At 44.2% G+C, this 15,371-nt stretch overlaps 1 protein-coding gene across 1 annotated transcript in view; it reads right to left on the bottom strand.

Moving 5' to 3' along the window:
• Nucleotides 1–1,739: 1,739 nt before the first annotated feature.
• The window catches only part of trappc4 (trafficking protein particle complex subunit 4), a 15,269-nt gene continuing 1,637 nt past the window's right edge, over nt 1,740–15,371 (bottom strand). Inside the window, exons 2-5 of the mRNA XM_043676641.1 lie at nt 9,397–9,571; nt 5,943–6,046; nt 4,939–5,065; nt 1,740–2,005 (exon numbers count right to left, since the gene is read on the bottom strand). Coding sequence (XP_043532576.1) covers nt 1,927–2,005; nt 4,939–5,065; nt 5,943–6,046; nt 9,397–9,571 — 485 coding nt within the window. The 3' untranslated portion in view covers nt 1,740–1,926. The remainder of the gene's footprint in view (nt 2,006–4,938; nt 5,066–5,942; nt 6,047–9,396; nt 9,572–15,371) is intronic.

Here is a 15,371-nt window from a genome sequence, read left to right as displayed (position 1 = left end):
CCATTTGCCACCAGGCAGTGGGGATCCCCAGTGGAGGGCTGACTACACGGGAGTCCTCCCCCTTTCTCTCGGGGATCTGGGGTGGAGGGTGCTGCATGCAGCGGTCCCCTGCAACTGCAGATTGTGGTGGTTCACGGACTCCCAGCCCAACTGCTTGTTCTGTGGCGCTGTGGAGTCCGTGGACCACGTGTATATTGGGTGTGGGCGTTTGCACTCCTTTTTTGATTTTCTTAAAAACCTCCTCCTCTGCTTTTGGTTGCACTTCAGTCCCACGCTCCTGATCTTCGGGCACCCGGTACGGAGGGAGGGTCTGAAGACCTCCTCGTGGGTCTGCTCCTGGTCCTGTCAAAACTGGCCATAAACAGGTCCAGGCAGCAGGCTGTGGAGGGGGTCGTTAGGGCCGACTGCCTGCCCCTCTTCCGTGGTTACTTTAGAGCCCGGGTGTCCTTGGAGAAGGAGCACGCGGTGTCGACCAACACCCTGGAGTTGTTCAGGGAGAGGTGGGCGCCTCAACTCTATTTTGATTTAATCCCTGCCCTCCCCTTCACTGTTTGATCACACAGCATTGCCCTTTGATATGAAGGGCAGTGCTTGTCACTGGCCACTTGGGTGTTTCCTTTCTTCCTGGTGGTGGAAATTGAATAAAGATTCGTACACCTTGTGTCTCTCACTGTGTCTCACACCTGCACACACACATAGGTACTGGGGAAAAAAATATGCACTTATGCAGTTAGGCGGTAGTGTGGGGGTTTAAAAAAAAGGAAAAAAATGTAAATCCACTTAATATTTTAGTTCAGCGTCCTCCATGAAATCCACTTTTCAAAAGCAAAAGAAAACTGCTTTTGCAATATTGTTGGCCTGCCTACTGGTGAAATCGCTCTGTCCAAGTGCTACATCAAGTGATGTTGGAAACATTCTCTTCTAAAACTTCTTGCTCGTTGCAAAAATGAATAATGATGTTCCTTGAATTCTGGTTAGGCCAGTCCAACAATGTGCAGGTCAGGTGAATTGGCCATGCTAAATTGTCCCTTAGTGTTAGGTGCATTAGTCAGGGATAAGTTTAGGGTAGGGGAATGGGTCCGGGTGGGTTACTCTTCGGAGGGTCGGTGTGGACCTGTTGGGCCGAAGGGCTTGTTTCCATACTGTAGGGAATCTAATCAGTCTATAGACACCATCAAGCTGCTTCCTTCCACAGTAGCCCCTTGCTCCTCCCTAGCGATCAGGCTCCAAACCTTTGCAGAGAGATACCATTCAAACATTTCCACTTGTCTTCCTTTTATTAGAGTTCTCTTTCAGCCTCACTCAGTTTCTTCTCTGATTGCTCTTTTCTCCACCCAGCTTATCCTGTACAGAGTAATAGTCCTAATGGCCTACTGTGATATCCTCAGCCAACTTGCCCTTGGGGTCACCCACAGGACAATGAGAAGGCATTCTCTGATTACGTCTTGGCTGGAAAGGTTGAGGTCTTTTAAGAAGAGGCTGAAAGTTGCACGAGACATTTGAAATTCAAGAGACGGATCTGAAAACAAACCCAGGTTGGCTGTGATTCTCCTCTGTACGTGATCAACCAGCTTGCTGACATCTACCAATCAATCGGCACAAATGATTGGCAAATTGGCTAAGGAGCAGATGATCTTTGTGTCCACAGAACACCAACTCCAGAAAACAAATGCCTTCAGAAGATACAGAGAACCAAAGGCGGGGATTGGGGAAAGAAGAGATTAAAAAAAAGTGAAAACTTGTTGGTAACATTATGTTTATTCAAATATTTACATATCCCAAGTCCATATCCATATTACACTTTACTTGCAGGTAGGTTTCTGGTCAATAAGTTTCTGTATTTGCAAAAACTTTGAACAAAGTATATACATATCAATGCCAGGCACCAACCACTGGGAGGGTGAGACAGCCTCCCTCCCAACGAGATCAAGATCCTGCTCCGAATGTTCCAGCCTTTTCTGCTATCTCTAAAGCCACTTTCAAATTCTGTTCAAAGAGATCACACCTGCAGATAAAAGGCACTGTTTAAGTAAAAAATAGATAGCAGTTGAGATGAAATGATTTACTTCAAATTTGACCACACTGTTTTAATCAATAACCTACATTTCTGTCACAGTTCCAACACTCCTGACTGATCCTGCGCTCTTTCACAGCCGCAAGTGTCTTCCACAAAAAGGTCAGCAAAAACCAGATGCTGTGTAGTTCCATCATTAACTGTGGCAAAGTTTTATGAATATTCCCCATGGGAATTTTCCACAGGAAGGACTAATGATGGGGAGCAAATCCATTGCCTACATGAGGGGTGCCCAACCTCCAGCTGCAGATCACACAGGACATGGCATTCCGTACAGCCTCCAAGGTGGATGAATTTACAGCTCATAGGTTTATATAACATTATACAGGAAGGACTGAAGACCAGGGGAAAACAAAAATACGTAAGATGGAAGTTTGCTTTCTTTTGAAAGTTTTTTCCCCCCTGTTTTATTTGAAGGTGGAGTTTCAAATACAGGTAAGTTTGAAGTGGCAGATTTTACAAGGTGTTGCAGCTCCTTGCCAATCAGAGGCTCTCTCTCTCTCTAGTGTGTACTCCAGGCTGACAGGTGAGTCCATCTATCAGACAGAGATCCAGACTGTGACTGAAGGAGCAGCGAGCAGTCCAAGGCTCAGAGCCTGGGGCTGTGAGATGAGTCTGGGGGCCGGGCGGGGGAATAAGACGCTTTTAGGGGGACTCTCTTCAGGAGTAGGGGAAGGAGATGAGAGATGCACAATGCGGACAAGGCAATGAGTGTTAGATGATGGTGGGGAAGTGCTGGTCAGGCCGTGATGGTGATGGGTTCAGGCAAGTGTTCAGGCACCAGATCACTCTCAGTAATTTCTCTTTCATTTTTAAAAATAAAATCACCTTTTACCAAGTTACATTGAATTCTCTCTGGGAAAAGAAACGTGGCCACTTTATAACTTTGATGCAATAGGATTGCTGGTGGGATTATAGGTCTGGTTGCAATTTTCAGAGTGGATAGTCCCATGGAGTATCTTTTTAAAGTTCAAGTGGACACATTAAGACAGAATGAGAGTGGTGAGAGAGATGCAGGAAAAGGTACGGGGACGGGGGAAGAGAAAGGAGTGAGAAAGAGGAAAGTAGAGACGAGTGAGAAAGAGGGAAAGGGAGAAGAGTGTGTGGGAGGGAGAGAAGAAAGGGAAAGGGAAAGCCAGCTGTGAGAAAAGGAAAGCCCCAAGCTAAACATCACCTTCCTTCCCTCTCTCATGCAAGTTTTGCCAAGTATGGCCTACTAAGAGTGAACCAAGGTCAGCATTAGTTAGACTGAACTCATTCGCTTGGCCCCAGCCATCACTCTCTTCCTGGTGACCATGAACTACAGCTGATTTTCCTTCTCTCTCTCGCTCTGCTTCTTAACCAAGCAGGCTAGCCTTGGCTTTGTTATTATATTTTGTTGTTTGACATGTTTTAAAATTGTCATTGCTATTAAATCACACATTTAAATGATCAATTGATTGTTTTTGATTTATTTTTGGCCAAGTTCAGATTTACTGTTGGTGGCGACACAATTCTTTCTGAAATTTACTCACCAGCCTTCCTGAGAAAAAAAAAAATGTCACTGTGTTATCCTCCACAATCATGTGAAAAGGTTGGACATCTGCTTGACAGTAATAGAAACCAAATCCCACTTTAAACCTGGTTAATCAGCAGGACAGTAATTCCCGATTGATGCTTGCGATCTTCGACTATGTCAATACCAAAGTGCTGTTGTGGTGGAGCCTAATGGCTTGGTTTCATAACACATTAAAGCAGCAGTACAGCTTGAATGACATTTCACCTGCACAGTTTTGTTTCCTTAAAAGTTGTGAACTTATGTAATTCTTCTAATTATCCCTTTGCCCTCAAATGGGTCTCAGGCCATGCAGCTGAAGGAACAGGCCGTTTTCCAGCTTGACATAACAAATATGGTCCCACCGTCCCCAAAGACAGTGCTGCCTCAAACAACGTACAAACCCCACCTCATATTCTCATGCAAAAATGCTCAGTGAATGGGATGTGCCAGCCTTTTATGTTCAATATCAAGTACACACTTCTCAAACCTCCTGGGTCCCCGGTCTACACACTAGTTTACAGAGCAGGACCCTTCCTCGGAGGATTTCATACAAAAGTGGGCCACAGCATCGTATATCAACCAACCCTTCATTAGGCTTTGCATCCACTTGGCACTTGTTTCAAAGCAGGGAGAAAGTGAGGACTGCAGATGCTGGAGATCAGAGCTGAAAATGTGTTGCTGGAAAAGCACAACAGGTCAGGCAGCATCCAAGGAGCAGGAGAATCGACGTTTCGGGCATAAGCCCAACTGCCGCCGCGACATTAACCGCCTCAACTTCTCCACCCCTCTCACCCACTCCAACCTCTCACCCTCTGAACGTGCAGCCCCTCACTCCCTCCGCTCCAACCCCAAGTCATTCCTGAAGAAGGGCTTATGCCCAAAACGTCGATTCTCCTGTTCCTTGGATGCTGCCTGACCTGCTGCGCTTTTCCAGCAACTTGTTTGAAAGCAGCAGGTTTGATGTTCTGAAAGAGACAGTGTTAACAGTGGGCAAGACTAGAAGGCAGAAAACAACCCCTACTGTCATGAGAGAGAGACACAGATGGTAAGTCAAAGGAGCAATGCAGCAGGCAAAAGGAGTGAATCCAACTATTGTTGATACTCTGCTACTTCCCATTTGGTTCTCCCGTGTAAAATCTACCTAAAGAGGTAGCTTAAGCCAAAGCCTAATTTATAACGGTAACAGCAAATTGACGAAACAGGGCAAGATGTTGATCTGAATCTGTAGCCCACCTTTCATCAGACTGGTTAGTGGAAAACTGTCTATATATATATAAAAACCCTCCACACTTAAATTTCCTATTCACACCAAGTATTTCAGCCCTACCTGATGGGCATCTCAAGAGAGTAGAATGGATTTTTAAGAGCAAAGTCTGAATAAATTTCATAAATCTTCCGAAGGAGGGAATCGATTCCAGCTTGTCGAGGGTCTGCCAGCACAATGAACTTAATTCCTTTAAGAGTACAGGAAAAAAGAACATTTAAACTCAGAACATACAGTCAGGATAACTCACTTGTAATTTCAGCCCATTAGCAATAAACCTCCAGGACATGTTATAAGAATTACTTAGTATTTGATTGAAAATCCACTCAGAATGGAAATGAGAAACATGACTGGTCTTGATTCTCCAGCACATCATACTGCCTCACCTTCCACTGCATAGAATAATGCCACACAGGAGGCCATTTGGCCCCATATATACCTGTACAACAATCTAGAATTAGGAATCACTGTTTAAAAATAAAGGGTCACTTATTTAAGACAGAAAAGAAACATTTTTTCATCTGACAGAAGGAACCTGCTTCCCCAAAAGACTGTGGGAGCAGGGTTTTTGGCCTTTGAATATTTTTAAATGCAAAGATGGATAGATTCTAAGTAAGGGGATGAACGATTGAGTTAAGCAAGAATGTGGAATACCCAGATCAGCTACAATTTATTGAATGACAGAACAGGCTACTTCTAATTCTTAGGAGTCCTCCTATTAAGGATATGGAGCAAGGTAGGTATAGGTTACAGACATGATTTCCTGTTTGAAAGTACAAAGGCTTGAGATTAACTACCCTCCTCCTGTTCATGAGTCCTATATGTTTCCTCACATCATGACAATCACCTTCAATCAGTCTCTTCTCGTCACTAACTCTTCCACCACTGGAAATAGTTCCCCCTTATCACTCTTACCAAACTATTTACATTTTTGAACACATCACATCAAGAAGGGAGAACAAAATCCTTCCCCAAAAACATAACCACATTCTCTTTTCTACAAACAAAGAGAGATGGTTCGAGCTGAAGTAATCTGAAACTTCAGAAACAGGGAATGTACTACTCACCTGTCAGTGTTTGGAAACAATGCAGTTTGAAGGTGTCTGTTTCCAGCACTTCAATCCCAGAACTTCCAGGTTCAGGTGACAACTGGGAGCCAATTGCAAACAGCCTGAAAGTTAGAAATGGAAGTATTTAGGTTCTGACATGTGGACAGTATAAAATCTCTTTAAAAAGCCTCAAAATGGAAAGATAGAGGTAATTAATACAATGTACTAGTACAACCATGTTCCGATCTCAATTCCAAACACACTATGTACAGAACATGATTTTTGCTGGTTTATAACATAATGAGGTACATGGATAGGGTAAATAGGCAAGGTCTTTTGCCCGGAGTAGGGGAGTCCAAAACTAGAAGGCATATGTTTAAGGGGAGGGCGGAAAAGATTTAAAAGGGACCCAAGGAGCAATGCTTTCACATAAAAGGGTGGTGCATGTATGGAATGAAGTGCCAGAGGAAATGGTGAAAACTAGTACAATTAAGACATATAAAAAGCATTTGGATGGGTATGTGAAGAGAAAGGGTTTAGAGGGACATGGGTCAAGTGCTGGCAAACGGGACTAGATTAATATCTGGTTGACATGGACCAGTTGGACCAAAGGGTCTGTTTCCGTACTATGACTTTATGGCAACTCTATGACTTTATGAAGTGTTAGTGTAACAGTGGTCAGGAATTTATGAGTCTAAGCAGAATATCCACAGGGACTGCTAACTTTTAAAAGTTAAGATGCTGGAAGCTTACAGGTCAGTCAGTACCTGGACAGAGAAGTCAATATTTCAGGTGAGATGTTGATCTGATGAAATTTCTCTCTGAAACATTAACTACATTTTTTTTCATGTCCTGATATGAATGCTGTGTATTTTTATTAATTTTGGCCTTTATTTCAGAGTTTCAACAGTTGAAATTTTTCTTTTTCATTCCTAACCCTGACAGGTTGGGTGTTCTCAGCCAGACCACCTTGTGAACGTGAGCATCTGCCTGACCCGATGTCTGTGTAGTTGAAAGGGTGAGACCACAGCATGACTACACATAGAACCTCCTGCAGTCAGTCCCTGGAATGTGCCAGGGACCATGCAGAGTTGCCGTTCCTTTTGCTGGGACACAGTGGAGCTTTCACTCTCAAATTGGCTCAGGTGAAAAATGGAGGCACAATGGAATTCAAATTCATGCTTTTTGCCCATTCTGAACACAAACCTAGCACGTTCATTTCCAACACAATATGCATTTGTGTCCTGAACACTGAGGAATAATATAACAAGTCAGTGATAGGCCCTTTACAGATAAAAGCTTTAATAAGATCAAAGGAAAATGAGATTATGTTACTTCCCTGACTGTACAGGCATTGATCTTTCTCACAGGTTACAATAGGTCTGAAATCATAGCAAAGTTTAATTACTAGCACATTGTTCACAAAGCATTCAATTAACTCTCAGCCCCCATCGTTAGTGGTGCAACCTGATTCTTAAAGAGAGACGTTGTCAGCAGTTTGTAGCAGTTCCAGCTGACATCACTCAATTTTTGCAGCTTAATAAAGACATCTCATTGCATCTTCCTTGGGGCTAAGGAAATGCTAGAAAATTGTTCTCTCTATCAAAGCTGCCACATGGCACACATGAATACCACCGTAATTGGCTGTCGAGGGAAGTGCCTCAGCTTCTCACATGTCACAGTTGACAGTAAAAACAGAGCCACTGATAAACTGTAAATCCCATCATTCACGAAGCAGAACAATGGCTCACCCTCTGTCTGCTCAGACGGTTGAAACTTTGAGATTCTATAACAGAACGTATATGTAAAATCAAGGGGGACACTTAATTACCGGTGAGGACATGCTGCACTTTTAGAAGGATTGGACTTCAGAAAAGACTCTGAGCAAAGGACTTAAATGTTCATATGGGCACAGAGGTTTTAATCAAAAACCTGGGATACATACATTCTAAAAGACAAACATCAAAAGATCATTCAAACCTATTTTCAAAATCCCCTTTATGGAACATGGACACTGCAGGCTCGGCCAACATTTATTGCCCATCTCTAATTGCTCTTGGAGAAGGCCATGGTGAGCTGCCTTACAACTGATGGAGAAAGTGAGGACTGCGGGTGCTGGAGATCCGGGTCGAAAAGTGTGGTGCTGGAAAAGCACAGCCGGTCAGGCATGTGGTGTAAAATTCCAAGCAGTGGAATGTGGTGAAACGGTTAAAAATTATGTCCCAATACATGTGTGAATCTAACCGGAATGGAGGTGTTGCTTAGTCCCGTGTGAATCTTATTACACACCTCCCCGTGTGAATCTTCTTATCTGTATGTAACCAGAATGGAATGTGTTTTTTAGCCTTGCTCTGCTGTTCACATGAATGTTTATATCTGGAAAAGAGTATATCAGCTGGAAAAGTCTCCAGTTCGGTGAGTCTGCTCCGGGGTTACGTTTAACCGCCGAGCGCGGGTTGTTGGCAACCGCTCTACGAGAACTGACGGCTCCCAGTTCCGGTAACATGTAGAGTGAGTATAAGCCAGACCCGGGAGTCTGCTCCGGGGTTACGTTTAACCGCCGAGCGTGGGTTGTTGGCAACTGGTCTACGAGAACTGACGGCTCCCAGTTCCGGTAACATGTAGAGTGAGTATAAGCCAGACCCGTTGTAAGTATGAGACCTGGTTGTGGCGACGCTGCGGGGAATAAAATGCTCATATTCTAGCAGACTCGCCTCTTGGTCGTTTGTTCTGTGTCAGACTACTCTCCTACGAACCTGACCTTGAGAATTTTTTAAAACAAGGCAGCATCCGCGCAGCAGGTGAGTTGACGTTTCGAGCATGAGCTCCTGAAGATGAAGAGTTTATGCGCAAAGCGTCGACTCTCCTGCTCCTCAGAAGCTGCCTAACCAGCTGTGCTTTTCCAGCACCACACTTTTCAACCACTGCCTTGCGATTTATATCACATATGTTCTCTATTCCAAGAGGTGAACCTGTGGTTTGAAAAATCTGTAATTCTTTGAAACAAGAGGCTTGGGGGAAGAGGAGTGTGAATTCGACAAAATAGTCTGACATTGACCAGTGGAGTAACAAAATATTACACGTAAAGGTTCATTCACTTACATATGTTTGTCCAAAGAACCTTCTCTTATTGCCCACCGGTGCTTCTCTTTGAAATGCTCCACTGACAGTTTCAGTCAGTGATGGGTTGCGATTGCTTTCCACTCACAGGCTCAGGGGGAGGAAGCACATCCTAAGTGGGATATGGGAATGGGACTTAATTCCCATGGGAATTAAATCTGTGGCATTAGCATTAATCTGATCCCTATGCTAGATATCTATCCTGAACTAAGTGGCTCTTCATCACAGTTCATAGCCCATGTAAATCATACATCACAGTTCATAGCCCATGTAAATCATACATCACAGTTCATAGCCCATGTAAATCATACTGCATTTTTATATTAACTATTTTCTCTGAAACAAAACTTACGAATGAAACATGGAGGCCAACATTAACTTCTCATTTGAGGTCAGGCGAGGGCGTCCGAAGCGAATGGCCAAAGGGTAATTGTAAGAGGTGTTCAGATATTCCAGCACATCTCGGTTATCTGCCGTGTACCTTCCATTTACATCAAATCCATTAATTGAAAGCACAGCATATCCAACTAAAGCAAAGGAAGCAAAGATGAACGTAGAATTTAAAATCAAAGCAACATTCAAAGTTCACATACACAGTTTGACTACCCTTATCAGTTAAGAAGTTTAGAATTTGACAAATCAAAGTACTTGAGAGTATTTACATTTAACTTGGAGATAGTGAGGACTGCAGGTGCTGGAGAGTCAGCATCAAAAAGCGTGGCGCTGGGAAAGCACAGGAGGTCAGGCAGCATCTGAGGAGCAGGAGGGTTGACATTTCAGGCATAAGCCCTCCATCAGGAATGTGCCCTTCCTGTTGAAAGAGCTTATGCCCAAAACGTCAACCCTCCTGCTCCTCGGATGCTGCCTGACCTCCTGTGCTTTTCCAGCACCACGCTTTAAATCAGTATTTATATGAATATGAAAAATAGAATTTATAAACTGAAAAACGTAAATTTATAGATAAATTCAGGATCCCTCTCAACTAGCAGAAGTGTTCGATTCATGGAAAAACCCAAGTCAAACAGAGTTCTGAAGAACAATAATTTAATTCTGTGTTTGTAACCACAGATGCTGACCTCCTGAAATTCTCCAGCACTTTGTTTTTATTTCAGATTTCCAATGCCAGCAACATTTTTCTTTTAGACAAATCGAGCACTAGGTCTTAGTATTGTTTTGCTGTGGTAGGAAAACAAAAGAGAGAAAAAAAAAACAAATTTGTAGAGGACCTTTATATTTTTCAAGTGTATACGTTGAAGTGTAATCACTATTATTAGAGGCTTGGAGTCACTGTACTACATTAAAAAGGTGCCATGCAATTGCAGATATTTTGTAATAATCATGCATAACACAAGGTCCCATAAACAATAAAATAAAGCCCATTTTCAAAAGGAAATTGCCCATTTGCTCATATGAGGAGAATTTTTTTTCCCTCACAGGATTAAGCCTCTTGGAACTCTTCCTCAAAACGTGGTAGAAGCATAGCCTTTGAATATTTTTAAGAAGGTATAGGTGATAGACTTTGGTTAAGCAAAAGACTGCTAAGGGTAGGTGGGGATGTGAAGTTGAGGTTACAATTAGATCAGCCATGATCTGTATTGAGTAGTAGAGTAGGCTGCAGTTTTCTCATGCACCTAAGGTATGTTGGGGATGTATGTCAGCCGAGATTGTGTGTTCCAGTGTCAGCTTGAATCTACAATATTCTGATTCAAAGGAAGTATGTGCTAGTGAGACAACTCTTACACACTTTCGGACAATTTGACATGTATTCCAACAAGGTAAAAACAAGGGCTGCAGATGCTGGAAACCAGATTCTAGATTAGAGTGGTGCTGGAAAAGCACAGCAGGTCAGGCAGCATCTGAGGTGCAGGAAAATTGACGCTTCGAGCAAAAGCCCTTCATCAGGATTCCAGCACCACTCTAATCTAGAATGTATTCCAACAACCCATTCATAACATTCCTGATCATTTCTTTACACTTACTGCAATCAGGGTTTAAGAAAAAACAGTAAAAGTAGTTTTACAAACTGGTTTGTTGAGATTAATGAAGTGACAATATCTACAACTAACCTCAACACCTCTCATTAATTCTGATTTCTCTCCATGGATACTGTCAGACCTACTGAGATTTTCCAGCAATTTCTGTTTCAGATTTCCAGCATCTGCAGTTCTTCAGGGTTTTTCATCTCGTGATTAGCTCACTGCCAAATCTCTCCCAGGCATGCCCACCTTGAAAAAGTTCAGCTCCTCTCTCCGAACAGATTTCAGTCCCAATCATTTTTCTTGCCCACCATCATTAATTGCACTGTCGCTCCTGGTGTTTGACAAGATATTTGCTAAAGCTCGTTTCCACTGCCACATCACATTCCTCAGTGACTGCCTCCAGCTCAGGCTCATTCCACATGGATTCCAACTCAGTTTCATCCTTTGTGTTCTGAATCCACCCAGGATCACAGGTATCTCTGTGATGTTCAACATTCCACAGACAGCTGCCCTCTCTGTATCCTGAGACCCACACACAGTGCCATGCTTCATCAAATGCAGACTCTCGACCAGTCTCTCCAACAGCATCGTATCACACTGGCTCAGAGCTACACCGCTCCCCAGTTCCACTTCATCCTTCAGCTCATTCGACATGCTAACAAGAAACTTTTTATTTTCTTTCCAGGCATCAAGGAACACAAGATGGAACAACTCAGAGATACCTACAGCCTTTCAGAACATTCCTCCCCTCCCCTGACTCAATCCTCTCTCCCAAACCCACCTTGTCATGTATTTATCATCCAATCTGACCTTCCACTCTCTGATGCTAAATATTCTGTCCTCAGCCAAGGCCTCAGTTTTATCCCTCTGCATCCCCACTCTAATGAATTTCAGGCAAGATATGACATTGAACTCTTCTTCCGCCGCTTTCACCTCTGTGCTCATTTCTTTGGGCAAGGGCCTCTCCCCATCCCATAGACCCCTTTGTCCACCTCCCAGCAGGACCCCTCCCTCTGGCCACTTACCTGTACTCCACCTGCTCAGGGGACTATCAACATGACATTGGTCACCTCAATTTCTCTGTTCCGTTCCCCCTACACCCATTCCAACCTTAAACTGACTGCTTTCGATGCTCTCAGATCCAACCCTGACTTTGTAATGTAGCCTGCTGACAAGGATGCTGCTGCTGTTGTCTGGCATACTAACCTCTGCATTGCAGAGGCTGAGTGCCAGCTCTCAGACACCTCCTCCTATCTCCCCCTAGACCATGACCCCACCATGGAACATCAGGCTACTGTGTCCACAACAGTCACTAACCTCATTTCACTTGGTGATCTCCCCCTCCACTGCCTCCAAGCACAATTTCCCAACACCGCAGTTCGCTTCTACCTCCTTCCCAAAAGCCCAGGCAATCTTGTTGTTTGTGCCTGTTTCTGCTCATCTCTTCCTACCTTAACTTCTTCTCCCTTGTCCAGTCCCTTAGCACTCACATCTGTGATTCCTCTGACACCTTCTATTAGTTTCAGAATTTCCAGTTTGCAGGCTCGAGCCCCACCTCTTTACCATGGATGTGCAATCCCTTAACAGATCCACCCCCCACCAGGATGGTCTCAGGGGTTTCTGAATCTTTCTGGAAAAAAAAAGGCCTGGACAGCCCATATCCACCATCACCCTCCTCCACCTGGCCGAGCTCGTCATCACTCTGAGCAACTTCTCTTTTCACTCCTCTCACTTTCCTCAGGTCAAAGGGATGGTCACGGGTACCACATGGGCCCCAGTTATACCTGTCTCTTAGTGAAGTATGTTGAATATTCCTTGTTCCTGTCGCATTCCAGCCCCCACCACAACTCTTTCTCCGGTATATCAATGACATCATTGGTGCTGCTTTCCACTCTCGTCCGGAATTGGAAATGTTTATCAATTTTATTTCCACTTCATATTCACCTTCACCTGGTCCATCTCTGACTCCTCCCTTTCTCAACATCTCTTTCTATTTCTGGGGTTAGGTTGGCCACCAATATCCATTACAAACCCACTGACTACCACAGTTATCTTGACTATACATCCACACCCCCAGCTTCCTGTAAAGACTCTATTCCATTCTCTCAGTTCCTCCGTTTCTGTCACATATGTTCCAATGATACCAACTTCAACAAAGGGCCCTCCAAAATATACACTTTTTTCCCCAACTGAGGATTCCCAGCACCACAGCTGACAAGTCCCTCAGGCAGGTCTGACCCATATCCTGCACTTTGGCCCTTACCCCCTCTCTTCCCTCCCTCAACAGTGATAGAGTCTCCCTTGTCCTCACCTACCATCCCACCAGCGTCCAAATCCAGAGGATCATTAATTCCATTTCTGTCACCTTCAGTGGGATGCCACCACCAGACACATATTCCCCTCCTTTATCAGCATTCCATAAGGACTGTTTCCTCCAGGACACCCTGATGCACTCCTCCTTCACTCCCAACACCTGTCCAGAGCTCCATTGGACCTTTCCCTGCAACTGCAGGAAGTGTAACACCCGCCCATTCTCTTCCTCCCTCCTCAGCATCCAAGGGCCCAAATGTACCTTCCAAGTGAAGCAGTGCTTTACCTACACTTCACTCAATCTCGTCTACTGCAATCACTGCTCACAATGTGGTCTCCTCTACATTCGATAACGAAGCCTAGGCTGGGTGACTACTTTGTAGAACACCTACATTCTGTCCTCGAGAGAGAGACCCGGAGCTTCCTGTTATCTGCCACTTCAACACACCAGACTGTTCCTTGCCCAGCATCTCTGTCTCAGGCTTGCTGCAGTGCCCCAATGAAGTTCAATGCAAGGTGGAAGAACAACACCTCATTTTCTGCTTGGGAACTCAACAGCTTTCTGGAATCAATATCGAGTTCAAACATTTTAAGGCTTAAGGCACCTCCTCCTATGTCCTTACCCCAGCCTCCACACACAAGGCCTTGTTCTCACATGGTCTGTTATTACACACTAACCATTGTTAGCCACAAAAAGTCCACATTAGCAGCCTTTTATTATTCTAGGAAGACTGTTATCCACTCCTTTGTCTGTCCAACTGTTCTTCTCTCTCTGTGGGCTCAATCTCCACCTAATATTTACCCCTTAGCCCCTCCTCCAATCCTATCTTCTGCATAAAAACAAACTTTTTCCCAGCTACCATCAGTTCTGAAGAACAACCTGGAATGTTAACACTGATTTCTCTTTACAGATGCTGCCAGACCTATTGAGATTTTCCAGCAATTACTGCTTTTGTTTCTCAACACCTCTCAGTTCTCTGGTGGAGAACAAATCATTATCCAGTTGCTCTGTTGGAAATGCTTGTGGGTGTATCTTGGGTAAGGGCAGCATCTAACACGATCATGATGTTACACTGATAGCTGGCGAGATTCATTCGTAAACAACAACAATTGCAATGGAGATCAAAAAAGCAGCTACAAGAGTAGGTTACAGGCTGAAAATTCTTTGGAAAGTAACTCACCTGATTACCCCAAAACCTGTCCAATGCCACACATAAGCAGCTGTAATGGAATACTCCACATTAACAATACTTGAAAAGTCTCAACATCATCCAGGACAATGCAGTCCATTCAACTTGCACCATCACCTTCAACATTCGCTGCTCTGCCCATGCCACCCCCTTCCCCATAGTGGCACTGTGTACCATCTGCAAGATGTAGTGCAGCAACTCAAAGCCCCTTTTGACAGCCTTTCCAAACCCATAACACTTAAAAAGGCCAAGGGGAGCACATAAGTGGGCATAGCATTCCCTGCAAGTTCCCCTCCAAGCCACACGCTTGGAATTATATCCCCATTCCTTTCTTGTTGTTCAATCTGGGTAATTGTTTAGCTAGGACAAAATCCTGGAACTCCTTAACAGCACTTTGTGTGACCCTACAGCCTGAGTACTGGAATGTTTCAAGACGACTTTTGGATACAGAACTGACTCAAAAGGTAGAAGACAGAGGGTGGTGGAGGAGGATTGTTTTTCAGAATGGAGGCCTGTGACCAATGGAGTGCCACAAGGATCAGGGCTGGGCCCTCTACGTTTTGTCATTTACATGAATGATTTGGGTGTGAGCATAAGAGGGACAGTTAGTAAGTTTGCAGATGACACCAAAATTGGAGGTGTAGTGGACAGCGAAGAGGGTTACCTCAGACTACAACAGGATCTGGACCAGATGGGCCAATGGGCTGAGAAGTGGCAGATGGAGTTTAATTCAGATAAATGCGAGGTGCTGCATTTTGGGAAAGCAAATCTTAGCAGGACTTGTACACTTAATGGTAAGGTCTAGGAAGTGTTGCTGAACAAAGAGACCTTGGAATGCAGGTTCATAG

Source organism: Chiloscyllium plagiosum, chromosome 35 (assembly GCF_004010195.1).
Source record: "Chiloscyllium plagiosum isolate BGI_BamShark_2017 chromosome 35, ASM401019v2, whole genome shotgun sequence".
NCBI lineage: Eukaryota > Metazoa > Chordata > Chondrichthyes > Orectolobiformes > Hemiscylliidae > Chiloscyllium > Chiloscyllium plagiosum.
Note: the sequence above shows the minus strand (reverse complement) of the source record. Positions and strands in the feature narration are given on the sequence as shown.